The sequence below is a fragment of the Lissotriton vulgaris genome, unplaced genomic scaffold (genome assembly GCF_964263255.1).
Source record: "Lissotriton vulgaris unplaced genomic scaffold, aLisVul1.2 SCAFFOLD_2172, whole genome shotgun sequence".
NCBI classification, from domain to species: domain Eukaryota; kingdom Metazoa; phylum Chordata; class Amphibia; order Caudata; family Salamandridae; genus Lissotriton; species Lissotriton vulgaris.
The window spans coordinates 395,001-409,005 of NW_028243964.1; the positions used below are offsets into that span (position 1 = coordinate 395,001).

General features: G+C 43.1%; 1 protein-coding gene across 1 annotated transcript in view; it reads left to right on the forward strand.

Annotated features, from left to right (window-relative positions):
• Positions 1–14,005, forward strand: part of LOC147668193 (rho guanine nucleotide exchange factor 37-like) — a gene marked incomplete at its 3' end in the record, with an annotated part of 239,489 nt that overhangs the window by 202,555 nt on the left and 22,929 nt on the right. Inside the window, exon 7 of the mRNA XM_086948714.1 lies at positions 12,656–12,760. Coding sequence (XP_086804840.1) covers positions 12,656–12,760 — 105 coding nt within the window. The remainder of the gene's footprint in view (positions 1–12,655; positions 12,761–14,005) is intronic.

Sequence of the window (14,005 nt, forward strand, 5' to 3'; positions counted from 1 at the left end):
ATAACCCTCACCCTCCGGGGTTGCCCCTTGGTGGCATGTTTCATCATGGGTTTCTTCCTAAACCAGCTACGACTAATGGGTACGTGGGCACTGATAGTATTGGAACCTATCCAGATGAGAGCGGTATATAGGAATGTTTTTTTTCTAAAGCTTGCAGCAGGAAATGTTTGTTTCAGTGTCAAAGGAATACACAGTAAAAGCTGGCAGAGCTGACTATTAAACAAGCCGACAAACAGTCAAAAAACAGGCCCACACTCTGACCTGTCAGACTAGCCCGTCCCGCCCTACCTGATTGCCAAAAAGGACAGTCCAATCCCGAAATCCAGTTAATTGTAGGTTGGACACAACAGCCTTTACTTAATGAGTGATGTCCCCTTCCCCTGCTGAATGGAATGAGGGGTCGTGTCTCCCCTAGGTCACAGATATTCATTTATTTTTTTATAGTTTTCTATAGCACAAACTCGATCCAGGGGCACAGGAGCACACTGCATGAGCACCAGATTCCATTACATAAGATCAGATTTATATTTTTTTCTTTAAGGCACGGGAGCTTAAGTAATTTGCCTAGAGATATTTAGGCATGGGCAAAGTGGGGTCTGGCCCAGGGCCCCAGCCTTTCAGAGGGCCCCCTGATAGAGCCAGCTTTGTTCTGCAGAGAGTCTTGCCCTGATGACATTTAGTAATTCATAAACAGAATGTTTTAAATACTGTTTCCCTTCAATTTATTTTTAATATGAGTGATTTGTGAGATTCTATTACAGACATTTTGCAGAGAAATTAGGTGTTTATATTGCATATAACATCCATTAATAAGTTTCTTTTAGATCAAAACAGGACCTCCCATATAAGAAATGGGAGAGTGTCACAGAGATATTTGCAGTAATATTGGTGGGCTTCTGCTGTATTACATTATTGAAAACACAAGTGCCTATCCCTGAATATTAGATTTAATAACTTTAGAATTTGACGAGTGTGTCTGTGCATTGTCAGTGACCTCATGAAAGTCAGTATGAAAGAGCTGAAATTGGATGATACATGTAAAGGTGTTCCAAACATGGACCCCCAAAATACGTCCGGCTCTAGGGCCCCAAAGTTCTTAAGATGTCCCTGGATCACCGGATGTTGAGTGATGCAGGGAATTGTCTCTTTTCCCTAATTTCGCAGTTGGCATACCTGGCCTTAGTGGCGGCTCCGGAGCGTCGCCCCACTGCTCGTTGAGCAGTGGAAAATAAAAAAAATAATAACAAGAAGTTAATATTTTATTTTTCTTTGCTGGACTCCAGCCAGGTCGGGCGGGATGGGGCTAGGCTCTCCGACGTCCGAGGAAGCAGGAATGGTTTGCACTCGCTCTCTAAGTGCGCCTGACGACTTGGTCGGCCCTCTGGGGCCGGCCAAACAGTCATGCGCACTTGGCATGTTCTCCACTAGGATGTGTTGCACAGCCCAGTGGTAAACATGCCCAGGCTCACATGCACTGTCTGAGCAGCAAAGCAGGCCACTCAGACCAATCACAATGCTGCTCTTACAGTGTTGTGATTGGCTGGAAGAGTCCAGGAGCCTGGGTGCTTCCGGTGCTGGCGAGGATGGAGGAAAGATGTGCAGGGACGGCTGCAGCGGCGAAAAAGAAGGTCTCCCCTCGAACACAGGAAATCATCACCCACTCCCTCATACTCTGGTGATGCCCCACCTTGACTATAGTAACGCCCTGTACTTAGGTCTGAGTAGCAAAGGTTTGCATAGGCTACAGTGTGCTCAAAACGCGGCAGCGAGACTAGCTCTCAATCTCCCAGGAAGATCATCTGGGAAACAAGCTCTAGCCCAACTTCACTGGCTCCCGATACGGGAACGTATTATCTTCAAAAGCATGTGTATGACTCACCGCATTGCTTATGAGAGAGGGCCCGCCTATCTGCAAACCCTACTCACCAAATATCATCCCAATCGTTCTTCACGATCTCAGGGCCGTATGCTCTTTCAGGTACCCAGAATCCAACGGGTACGGATGTGGGGCCGGTCTTTTAGATATTTGGCTAGTAAACAATGAAATGACCTCCCCATTGAGCTCCGGATGGAGCCATCAGAAGCAAGATTCAGGCGTAGCTTGAAAACCCACCTCTTTCCCAAATCCTGATTTTCTTTTGCTCTCTTCCTAGTAGTCTTCTCGTCTTTGGGGTTCAGTGCTGGTGATCAATTTTAAAGCGCGGGGACACACTGTACCTAGTGTAACCAGGCGCTATATAAAAGGCATTTATTATCATCAGCAGACTGGACTATGGCAAAGCACTCTACACTGGGATCAACAAAAACCTCACCCGCAAACTCCAGAACGCCACCCCCAGACTAGTCCTTACCCTACTACGCCACTGCTATACCAGCCAACACCTACGGACACTACACTGGCTCCCCGTCGAGAAGAGAGTCGCCTATAAGCTCCTCACCCACGCCCACAAGGCCCTCCACAACACCGGACCTGCTTAAATGAACCAACACTTCTCGTTCCACACACACCAAAGATCCCTCCGCTCAGCCCAGCTCTCCCTTGCGACGGTGCCACGCACCAAGAAGACCAGAACAGGAGGACACTCTTTCTCCCTCCTCGCTGTCAAGGCATGGCACTCTCTCTCTCTCCACCTATGACAGACACCATCACTCCCCAAGTTCTTGAAGAGCCTCAAGACCTGGCTCTTCGGCGAAGCACTGTGAACTCCCAGGAGCTGCGCGAACTTCCCCCTCAGCGGCTTGAGACCCTTCGGTGAGTAGCTGCTCTTTACAAACTCCCTGATTGATTGACTGTAAGTTTTTTTTCTCTCATCCCTGCCCACCACCCCATGGGCAGGCCACATCTCCACATATTTATTGCTCTTGGATCGAATGAAGGCACCCCTAAAGGATTCGGGGGCCCTGAAGGGTTGGGAACCCCACTGGCTCTAAGGGGCTACAGGACCTGCGTTTTGTCAGTCCGTATGGTCTGCTAGCATTAACACTTACCTGTTGAACAGGAATCTCGGTACATGTAAAGTTACTTTCCTGTCTCCATTAGCATCGTTGGTATGCTTAGGGACATTAGCAAGCCAATGCTGCCGCATAGTGGCAAAATTGCACTACTGCATGTTCAAATTAATTGTATGCATTTTGCTTACATTCTTTCTTCTGGAAATCCTGATCGGAATTAAAATCTGAAATGTTGTCTACAGCTTTAAAGGGTTTGTCAAAAAATCCGATGGATATTTGGCGTGTAAAAATAAGATAACATCTGGATTTCCTTGTGTGAAATCTTTTATCGGGGGGAGCAAATACATGAGGTCGCCCAAATATCGGGACAGAAGAAAATACTCACATTGAGTATTTCTCTAAACCCTAGTGACCGGAAATTAACCGTAGCTTGTTTTGTATTAACCTAAAGGGGTCAGACCGTTAAACCCAATTGCTGCTGGTGCATACCAACTCCCACAAATGAATGCATGCTAAAAACATTTTGCCTTAAGATAAACTGACATATCAATCATGCCTTTACGAACACCTAAAAGAATAATTCACAATATTGGTAACATCAACACAAGAGTGAAGAGAAGAAAACAGTTCACTTCTGGGCGCATCACTGTAATTAAAACATAGATAAAGTAATTAAATGTGGATTAGTTTTGTAATGTCAAACTGAGGGGATATATCAATAACCCCTCATGAACATATGACAATGGGCCCCTGCCAGGTGAAACAGCGCCCATATCTCAAAATATGTAGCGTACATTTTACGCAAATGACTCATTAATATTTCAAACCAGGAGTAACATCCTTGCAATAGTCACATACAGTAAGCAATCATGTAAAGTGCATTCAAAAACAAGTGAAATGCTCCGTAAATGACTTGTTGCACTTCCCACACGGTGCTTAATTTGTAAAGCGACGACAGCTTGCACTGCCAACTGGACCTGTCATTCCTGCAGCTAGCAGGCATAAAAGCCCCCTATTAAACATCACGCTCCTGTCAATGTGACAGTTTGGAAAATTCCTAGCTACTCAAATCAGTAAGAGTGACCTGGACGTGCTAGAATTGCTTTTTAAATATGTATTTATTCGTTAAACTGACGTACTCTTCTAAAAACTAAACAGGCAGCCCCACCATGGAATGGATTTAAATAAGTAAGTGCTTATGTTAACAATTAACGGCCGGTGTCCTGCACCAGCCAACACTGGAACAAATTAAGCACCGAACTCAGTGTCAATTAATTGAACCTCAAAGCCTTTCGGGTTTCTGGCACTCCATCGGGGATAGGCAATCTTTTTCAAATAATGTTACTGTTAAACAAAAATGCATGTGAAAAAAAAAGCATTGAGGAGAGGCAAGATGGCCGCCGACAGACCGTAGGAGGCAGCAGCTCCCGATTACTCTCCCGAGGTGAAACGCTGGGAACTTGGTCTTGGTTTTGATGAAGAGTGATATGCTGCACTCTATGTGATAAAATTGCGGAATTAATATAGCCGTGGCTAAACTGGTTAAAAAGTGCAGAGGCGCTACACAGCGGGATGCTTAAGGATTTGGTCAACTGGTTTGACTTTGCGGAGTGGCCCATTATACAGACATTTCTTAGCTTTGAGAGAGAGCCATATATCCTGTGGCAGTCAGTTGGAGTAGCGATTGAAGAGGCGCTACAACGATTCCAGAATACCTGGCGCATTGGGAAGCGACTTATGGCTCCAAAAGTAATGAGGACAGTTAAGGATATGGCTGGAAGAGAAGACGAGGATTTGCAAACAAGCGACGCTGAGAACCCGCCAGTTAATGTTAGGGCGAAGACACGACATAGAGCCCAATTGCGGAGGGAGGCTGCCAGGATCCGCGAAGAAGAGAAACTATCTGCTACGGAGAAGAGAAAGCAGGATAAAGATACTGAAAGGAGGAAAAAGAAAGAAATAATCAAAAAAGGGCTTTCAAAGAATACAGATGCCGGCTCTGAATCTTCAAGGGAAGCTACCCTGCGGCAGCCGACACTGTTTGAGTCATTCCCGGTGTTGAGAGCTGAGAACACACCCGTGAACGCTGACGGATTGAGTGGCTGTGATGGGTCAGACGGTGTTACAGAGCAGCTAACCGGATTGAAAGATGTAATCGAGGCTGACCGTTCAGAGGCTGCGATGGGCCCGGAGGATGACGTCAATGAAGCAAGGACTGTGGAGCAATCCGGAGAGACTGCTGCGGTGAGTCAGAGGGAAGAACGACATGACACGGCAGGAGTCACCAGCGGCTCACGGAGAGGGTCGATTGCAGGCAAGGAGTCAGCCCTGGAATTCGAGAACGGAGCTGTTGCTATAGTGCATGGGGAAGATCACAGTAGAAAGGATCTTTCAGAAGCGGCGACAGATCTGGAGCACATGACTGTACTAACGAAGGCAACCACAGTGCCGGGAGGTACAAGGGATGTAATGGGTGAAATGGAGCCACACGATAAGAGAGGCCCTCGCAGAGGCTATGCCTCTGCCTACAGTATTAACGCCTAAGATCCTAGGCCAAGCGGGTAAGGAGCAAGAGGGGGGTAGCCAAGTGGTTAAGAGCACTTTGGTAACTGAAACGACACAGCAATCTACTGGTAATAAGGAGATAATAGGCACGTCTACCACAGTTAGCTCAGGAGATAACCCCGCAGACATCTCAGCGCACAAAATGAACAAGGCTAAAAACAGCATTAATAACAATATGTCTGAGGGAGTCCTGGATGGCTCTCAAGCAAGGACCGAGGGGGTGAATAAGGAGAGTGCTAACAATGGAACCGATTAACTCCCTGCAGCTACTGGCTCGCCCAGCGATGACTGTTTTTTTTTACAGGGAATGATGATGATAAGGAGGATAATGAGGAAGAGGTCGAGACGGAAGAGTCAGACTTAAGTCATAACTTATCCACTAACTTAGATGATACATCATCACCCACGGAAAGTGACTCGGAGGTATCGCAGATAGATACTTCAGAGCTAGATACTGAGTCAGAGTCAGAACACAATACTGTATTAAAACGAAACTTAGTGTCTAAGCCAAGTAGAACCAAGGGAACCAAGGGAAGGACCCGCAGAAGAGCAAAGAAACGGGGGAGCGTAATACAATCAGGTGTGGCTAAAAAACTGGATTGGGATTATGCAGCCACCTCACAGTTGTACCAGGAGGGCGCAGCTGGTGGCTCTGAACAACCAAATAAATTGCAGGCCCAGGCCCAGGCTCAGACACAGGAGAAAGGCTACGCAGCAAGCTTTGATCTCTTGTTTTCAACCCTAAAGCAGATCCAGGGGGAGGCTCGGCAGGAGAGTCAAAGAGCTAAGCATGCAAATAAAAAAATACAAGGGTCTCTTCGCAAGGTTGATAAAATGTGTGCGGAAATGGCTGGCCTACTGTGGAAGTGGAGGAGAGGACAGGCAAAGTAGAGGATGAAGTCGTAAAACTGCAGGAGTACAGAGAAGAGCAAGAAAGAATATCATCAGACGTCTTGTGGAAGCTCGAAGACTTCGAGAATAGACAGAGGCGCAACAACATAAGACTGCTTGGGATTGAGGAAGGGAAGGAGGGGGCGGATGTATGTGCCTTTACTATAGAATTGTTGAAAGGAGCTTTCCCAGAGATGGATAAGTGGGATTGGGACAAGGAGGTGCAGCGCGCACACAGGTTCCCTTTGACGCAAAAAAAACCCACAAGCTCGAAATCAAGGGCCATTCTAGTATATGTTGGAAATTTTTTGCTGAGAGAGGAAGTAATCAGAAAGGCAAAGCCAGTGGCTAAGCGCTCATATAAGGACATAACTTTTTTTGCTCGCCCAGTCTTTTGCCACACTACCGTGGAGAGAAGGTGGCGCATGAGGGAGTTAATAACACCCTTTCAGAATGTGGGATGTGAGGTATACCTGATGTTCCCCTGTCGACTCAAAGTTGGCTTTAATGGCCAATTTAGGGTCTTTTTCTCGGAAATAGTGGCACAGGAATACTTGACTTACCTAAAAGAAGGGAAGGCACAAAGAGATGGGAAAGCGCAAAATGATAGGGCTGCAGCTATAAGGCAAACCGCTTATGTGACACAAAAAAAGAAAAAATGAAATGAAAGAATGAAATGAAAGAAGTTACAGTAAGTGAGGGAGGGAGCAGCATGGATAAATAATCCCGGCGATGCAGGTTTAATAAAAGGATATTGAGATTTCGGGAGAGTAGGAGAGGAGAGGCTTCCTGGGGGGGTTCGGCTGTCAGACATAGGTCAATATTGACCTGTTTCCCAGTAGGGGTGGGAGGGAGGGCAGGGGTCTGGGGGGGGGGGAGGGAGGGGACAGGGCACGGCACGGCAGCAAAAGACAGAATCATTCACAGAAGCAGGGGTAGAGGTGGGGGAAAGAGGAGACAAGATAAGAGATCTGGGACTGAAAGGAAGGAAAAGTATACTTGGTGAGGGGCACTGATGTGAGAAAAGGGGAAATATTGAAAAAAGAAAATAAACTGTATAAGTATACGAGTACACATAATAGTAAAATAATTAACTACTTATGGGGACTAGATATGTAACATGGATTGTGTGCGGGTTGAATGATGCTCAGAAAAGGCTAAAGGCTTCAGTGTTATTAAGGCAAATTAATGTGGATTTTATTCTGTTACAGGAAACACATGTTATGACCTCGCAATAATTTTACTTGAAACAATTGGGCTTTCAGGTACTAGTAACCTCACAGCAAAGCGTTAAAAAAAGGGGAGTAGCTATACTATCCAGGAATACAAATTTGCTTCTGAGAAAAAAGGCACAAGACCAATGGGGGAGATGGGCAATGGTTGAGTGTATGATAGATGGGGAGTGGACAACGTTGATAAGTGTATACGGGTCAACCGAGGATGATCCGGAATTTTTTCAATTTTTAAATGTGGAATTAGCTACTTGGGCTCCCAGAATTATAATGGCAGGGGATCTGAATATCAACGTTGCTGACGGTCTAGGCTTAGGTTCATTTGGTAAATATTCTGGTAGAAAAAGACGCGTATGTCATGCCCTACAGGGATTAGTGGTAAATAATGCTCTATCTGATGTTTGGGGGATAAGAAGGGTAGGAAATAAGGGTTTTACATATTATTCGGCCCCACACAAAATTTGTGTAAGATTGGATTATTTCTTTGTCTCAAATGCACTATTATCGGAATCAAGGATAGAAAGACTCCCACTGATCTTAAGCGATCATAATCCCCTAATTCTTACATTAACAAAGTCGGCAAATACCAGACAGCAAAGACAGTGGACTTTTTAAAGAGGATTATTGCTGGAAGAAAAATATGTGGATCACATGAAAGTATGGATTAAAGAATTATTTGAGAATAATAGAGATAGTTCTACTGTAGGGGTAGTATGGGACGCCTTTAAAGCGGGGGTCCGGGGTAGACCCTGAGCTTTAATTCTTACAAGCGAAAACAGGAGCAGATGAGAAATATGGAACTTGCTGGGGCAGTACTCAAGGCTGAAGAGAAACTAGAGGAGTGCATTATGAGCGGAACCCCATTAGATAATGTAATCTTGGAACTCTTAAAAGTGAAAGGAGACGCTGAGGGAGACATCGCCAGAAAGGCTGCAAAACTATATATAACAAAAAGAGAAAAATGTCACGAATTTAGTGAAACAGTGGGAAGAACTTTAGCTGTTCGAACAAGGCAGCAAGAAGCATTAGGTACTGTGAGGGAGATCAGGGATACCTTTGGTAGGATTCATACAGAGTCAGAAGAAATAAGGGAAGTTTTCAGAGATTTTTATGAGAAGTTATACGAGGAACCGATAAGGGGAGATATCAGTAAAATTAGAGATTATTTACAGGAAATCCCGGCGGCTAGAGTTACGGATGAGGAGGCAGATAGTTTAGAAGAGGCTCTTCAGGGGGAAGAAATAAAAAATGCTATTTCGAATCTCCCCTCTGGAAAAGCTGCAGGCCCGGATCAGATCCAAATAGAGTTCTATAAAATATTCTGGGATATTTTAGAAGTCGATATAATCAGGACAATGCAACAGGCGCAAATAGGTAAATCAATACCTGGGTCATGGGGAGGGGCTGAAATAGTGATAATTTTAAAAAAAGGGAAGCCCTCGGAAGAACCTGGGTCCTATAGGCCCATCACGTTGATGAATACGGACACTAAAATCTTTTCTAAAATATTAGCAACAAGATATGCTAAGATAATAGATAGGGTGGTGAGTAAGAACCAGCACAGCTTTATACCTGGAAGGGGCACCACCCATCACACGCGAAAGGTAATAACATTATTTGATGCTGCAGCAGTCTCAGGGGACCCGATGGCGATCATGTTACTAGATGCAGAAAAAGCATTTGATCGGGTCTCCTGGGACTATTTGTGGCACACCTCGGAAAGATCAGGAGTCAAAAAAAGGTTTATTAAAGCAATTCAGGCGTTGTATGTAGATCCTGTGGCCTCTGTGCGAGTGAATGCGGGGATTACAACACAATTTGGGATAAGGAGAGGCACGAGGCAAGGTTGTCCCTGCTCCCCATTGCTATTTGCAATGTACATGAAACCACTAATTCAGAGAATAGAGATGTGCGATCTAATAAAATCACTACCTACACGAATCGGTCATTGTAAAATATTAGCGTACGCCGATGATGTTGCAGTAATTACACCAACTCCAACGGAGGCTATCGCCCAAGTGGAAATTGAAGCTTTGAAGTTTGGAGAAATCTCGGGCTATAAACTTAATACCACTAAGACCCTGATAATTAAAAAACACTATACTACCTGCACAGACAGCCGAGTTACCCAAGCCGGAACATATCTGGGAGTGACTATATCAGCTGATTTAGATCGTTTAGTGGAAACGAGTATAACACCCTTAATTAATAAAGTACGGAAGGATCTGGATAGATTAGACAACTTACACTTATCAATTGTGGGACGAACAAAGGTAGTAAAGATGCTAGTTCTACCTAAGTTTCTTTATTTTTTTAGAGCAATACCTTTATTATTTGAGGCCAAGCTGTTCAAGAAGATAGAAGATATGATCAACAGATTTATATGGGCAAAGGGGAAAACCAGGAGAGCACTCAGGTTTATGACACTTCCACGGGAGAGGGGTGGGTGGGCACTGTCAGATTTAAAGTTTTACTATTAGGCAGCAGCTTTGCAAAATATGGTTGGTTTGGTGGGAGGGGGAGAAAGTGAAGGATGGAACGAGTTGGGATCATTGGCAATTTATGGTTTGCTATTGGGGTCAGAAGTGGAGAATGTATTCTTAAAATATACCGAACCCAGCTACTTTAAAAGGACACGGTTTAAAACGCTCCTGGCGGCTCACACTGTTTGGAAAGCCTTCACTAAAAGTTTTGGGCTGGGGCGGTATAATGCATACACCAGACTGAAAAGAAACCCAAATTTACCTGCGGAAGTTGTTTCTGGGTCCATACTCGCAGAATGGGAAAGAAAAGGAGTTAGAATGATAGGAGATATTCTGGGACAGCAAGGAGTCTACCAGTTTTCTGAATTGCAGGCCAAGTATGCACTAGACAAAAGGTAATTTTTTAAGTACTTACAAATAAGGAGCTTTCTATATAATAAAAAAGGTGGCCCGTCAGGATTTAGTAAAAATGCAATTATGGAAGTGATTCAAGCAGGGGAGGATTGCACTATAAAGAGATTTTATGTTGAGTTATTGATTTCAAAGGAGGATGATATCGAAAAATGGGCAAATAAATGGAAATGTAGCTTGGAAGTTAGTGAGGAAAGTTTCTATATGTCTTTAGAAATGGGGTATACACTGCTGTGCTCAGCGCCTGCCTCTTCAGGCACAACACTATAAAACACTATATCACCTTTACCACACGCCTGCAAAGATAGCTCAATGGGGTGGCACAGCAGGAACCACCTGTTTTAGATGTGGAAACTCAGAGGCAGACTTAATACATGTATTTGCAACATGTCCTCACCTGCAGTTACTCACAAAAGACATCGAGGGTTTCATAAACCGAGTATTAGGAATAGATATTCCCCTAACTCCCTCAATAATTCTTTTGGGGGTAAAAGAGGAGGAGGGACAACAGCAGGGCGGAGGGGAACATTTTCTATTTTTAGCTATGTCAGTTTTGAGACTCTGCATTGCATCTGCATGGCTGGACTCTACGCCACCGACATTCCATCAATGGTAGGCTAAATTATTAACAATATATAATTTGGAGATTGAGATTTATGCAAGGAAGGGGAAAAGGGAAGGAAAACTGGTAAACAGATTTGGGATCCTATTACTCGTTGGAAAGAAGAGGGTACGGATTGAAAGGCTTGAACAATATATTTGTTTAATAGGTATTGGACTGTTTAATCTATGTTTATGTTTTGATGCCTGCCTAGCTGGTGGGAAAAAAAATTTGCAACCCTGCCTGGACTTACAAATATTGTACTTTTCTTTTTGATATGTCTTGTTATATGTAATCTATTGCCGTGCCCTGTATGTAAAAGCGGGAAAAAACTTAATCAATAAAAATATTAAAAAAAAAAAAAGCATAAACCTAACTAAACCAGTACAAATAACATATTCAACCTAGTTATGTGAAAATCAGATATGTCTAGAAAATGTGTAATATTCTTATTTTTGTTAAAACGTGTGTTCCTTCTGCTTGCCGTTAGAGATTGCCTTATTCACACGAGTCCTTGATACGTACATACTAGACAATCATGTGTTTTGCCAGTCTTACTTCGAAATCTATTGTTGCAAACAGTTTTTACAGTGGTATGAAAAAACTTAAATCCTGACATTCATTTATTCCCTTAGGAAAAAATGATCACGTTGGTATGTCCATTAGGACTCCGGTTGCAGAAGTAATATATTATGATCACCTCCTCGTATACATGGTACTACAAGATGATATAGTTGAAAACACAATTGATGGATGTGACCAGCTTTCTTACACAACCTTGAATTCTGAAATCTTGGTGTATGTTACTTTTGCGGTCACTAATCCATTCTTTAATTTTGAACTCAATCTCGCCCATTTAAATGTTGACTCTGTGGCCCTTGAGCAGGTGCACACACTAGGTACAGTCCCATGTCCTGTAGTGTCTTAATTTAATATTTATTATTGAATAAGCATGTATGATTGTCCCACCCTTAATTATACTATTTCAGTAGGAGCAGCCCGAGGACTACAGGTTAAATCTTATCCATAGTAGGTTGAGATTCTCTAAAGAAATCTCAAAACACTTTTTACTAAACTAATATTTCAAATGTCCGCTGCACTGTTATGAATATTGGCAAATTATAAAAACACGTTTTCTATTCAGCGTCCATAATTATCAAATTCCAGTGGCGGTTGATAACACATTTTACCTTATATTTTTATAATTTTCTACTCCAATCTTGAAAGAACTGAACAGCACTGTTAATGTATGTGACTATAAGACAGAGTCACCATTGGTTTGAAGGAATATTACATTTTATGTGTTCAGTATGGATTGATTATTTTGAGGTATGGGCACACTGCACCATATTGTCATTAACACAATGGCCACTGTAGTGTATAGCACTGGATTGATCTGCATACATAAATACTTTATTGAAAATGTTAAGATAAGAGAGTAAACCTGTGCTATTTTATGACTCACTGTGTGCACAGTGGATTGAAAATACTTCACATGTTTCACTGTTCATAAATTGCAGGTGGATGACAAAGAATATGACATCTTGGTAGAAAGGTTTCAGACTCTGGCGTCACGTGTGACCGACTTGAGGGAAAACGTCGCTTCTTACATGAATAATCTTGAGGTAATGTTACAATCTCCCCCCCTGTGTTCTGTTCTCTTCAGGATGTCTGGGAGCGTTGGATGAACATTTTAATGAAATGGTTCAGCACTTAGGGAATACGTTTCAGAAATCCAGGGGGAACATTTTGCTCTATGAGTCCCCTGAGGAAGGTAGGAAAAAGAGATATTCTCCCTATTGGGTAATGAAGAAAATGGCTCAAAGGGGCTAAAAGTCGGAATGGATTGACAGGGTCAGTAAGGGGTCATGCGTACCCGCTAGCACGTTAAATGCTGACCACTGGGGCCTCCAGCAGATTTGCTATTTGCTGCGTTGGGTATTTTGCTACCATCTGGCCCAAGGCCAGAGACTGAGCCCCTGCTCTTTTATGAGCTTAAGCAGTCTTCAATCTTGCCCCAGATTTGAATTAGAAGATCCCATCATAAACAAGCATTAAATGACTTGTGGCAGGATGAATTGGTCTCAATAGCTGCAAGAAGTGTGACAAGCATTGATTTTCTGCACCGCCTGAGGGCCCAGTCAGTTCTTCAATATGAGAATACCAATTTCTTGCACCGTAAATAACACTAGGCCACGGAAAAGCCATATGCAGCGCTATAAATTTAGAATACACTTTTTATTGACAGTGTTATGATTCATGGCACAACTCAAATATTAGTTTGTTGCTGTAAATCTAATTGAAAGGTTAATCTATTCCACTATGAAATAGAGAAATGCGCTATCCGCCACTATAATTATTTTTAAAAGTCTGCACCTGTTGTTGCTGTGCGTGGTAAAAATATTTTAAAAATGTTGTCCTGGTGAAGGATCCGGTGCAGAAAAACCCATCAATGGTTCAAAGCAGGTTTTGCCATAGTAGTGTCGGCATATTCATGATCTATTTTGGCAAATGTTGCTATTTGTCAGTGATTTAGGTATTTTCCGGTTTTTCCTCTTTTAATAATCAGCATTTATTTGTTCATGGTTAGATATTTCATTTTAGAAATGTATGGTTGTATCGAATGACATTGTTTTAATGTAATATTATGATTTCTGATATATTTGTAAATGTAATTTTAGTTTCCACTTGTTTACATGTATACCTCTTTCATCTGCCTGCATCGATACAAACATTTCTCCTTTAGTCACACACATGTTAACTGCATATAAGTGCACGCTACAAACATTATGCTTAAGTATGTGTCCGCAATTCACAGACCAAGTAGAGGGTCACTTAATTGTTGCCTCCGTCCATGGCTGCTGAGGTTG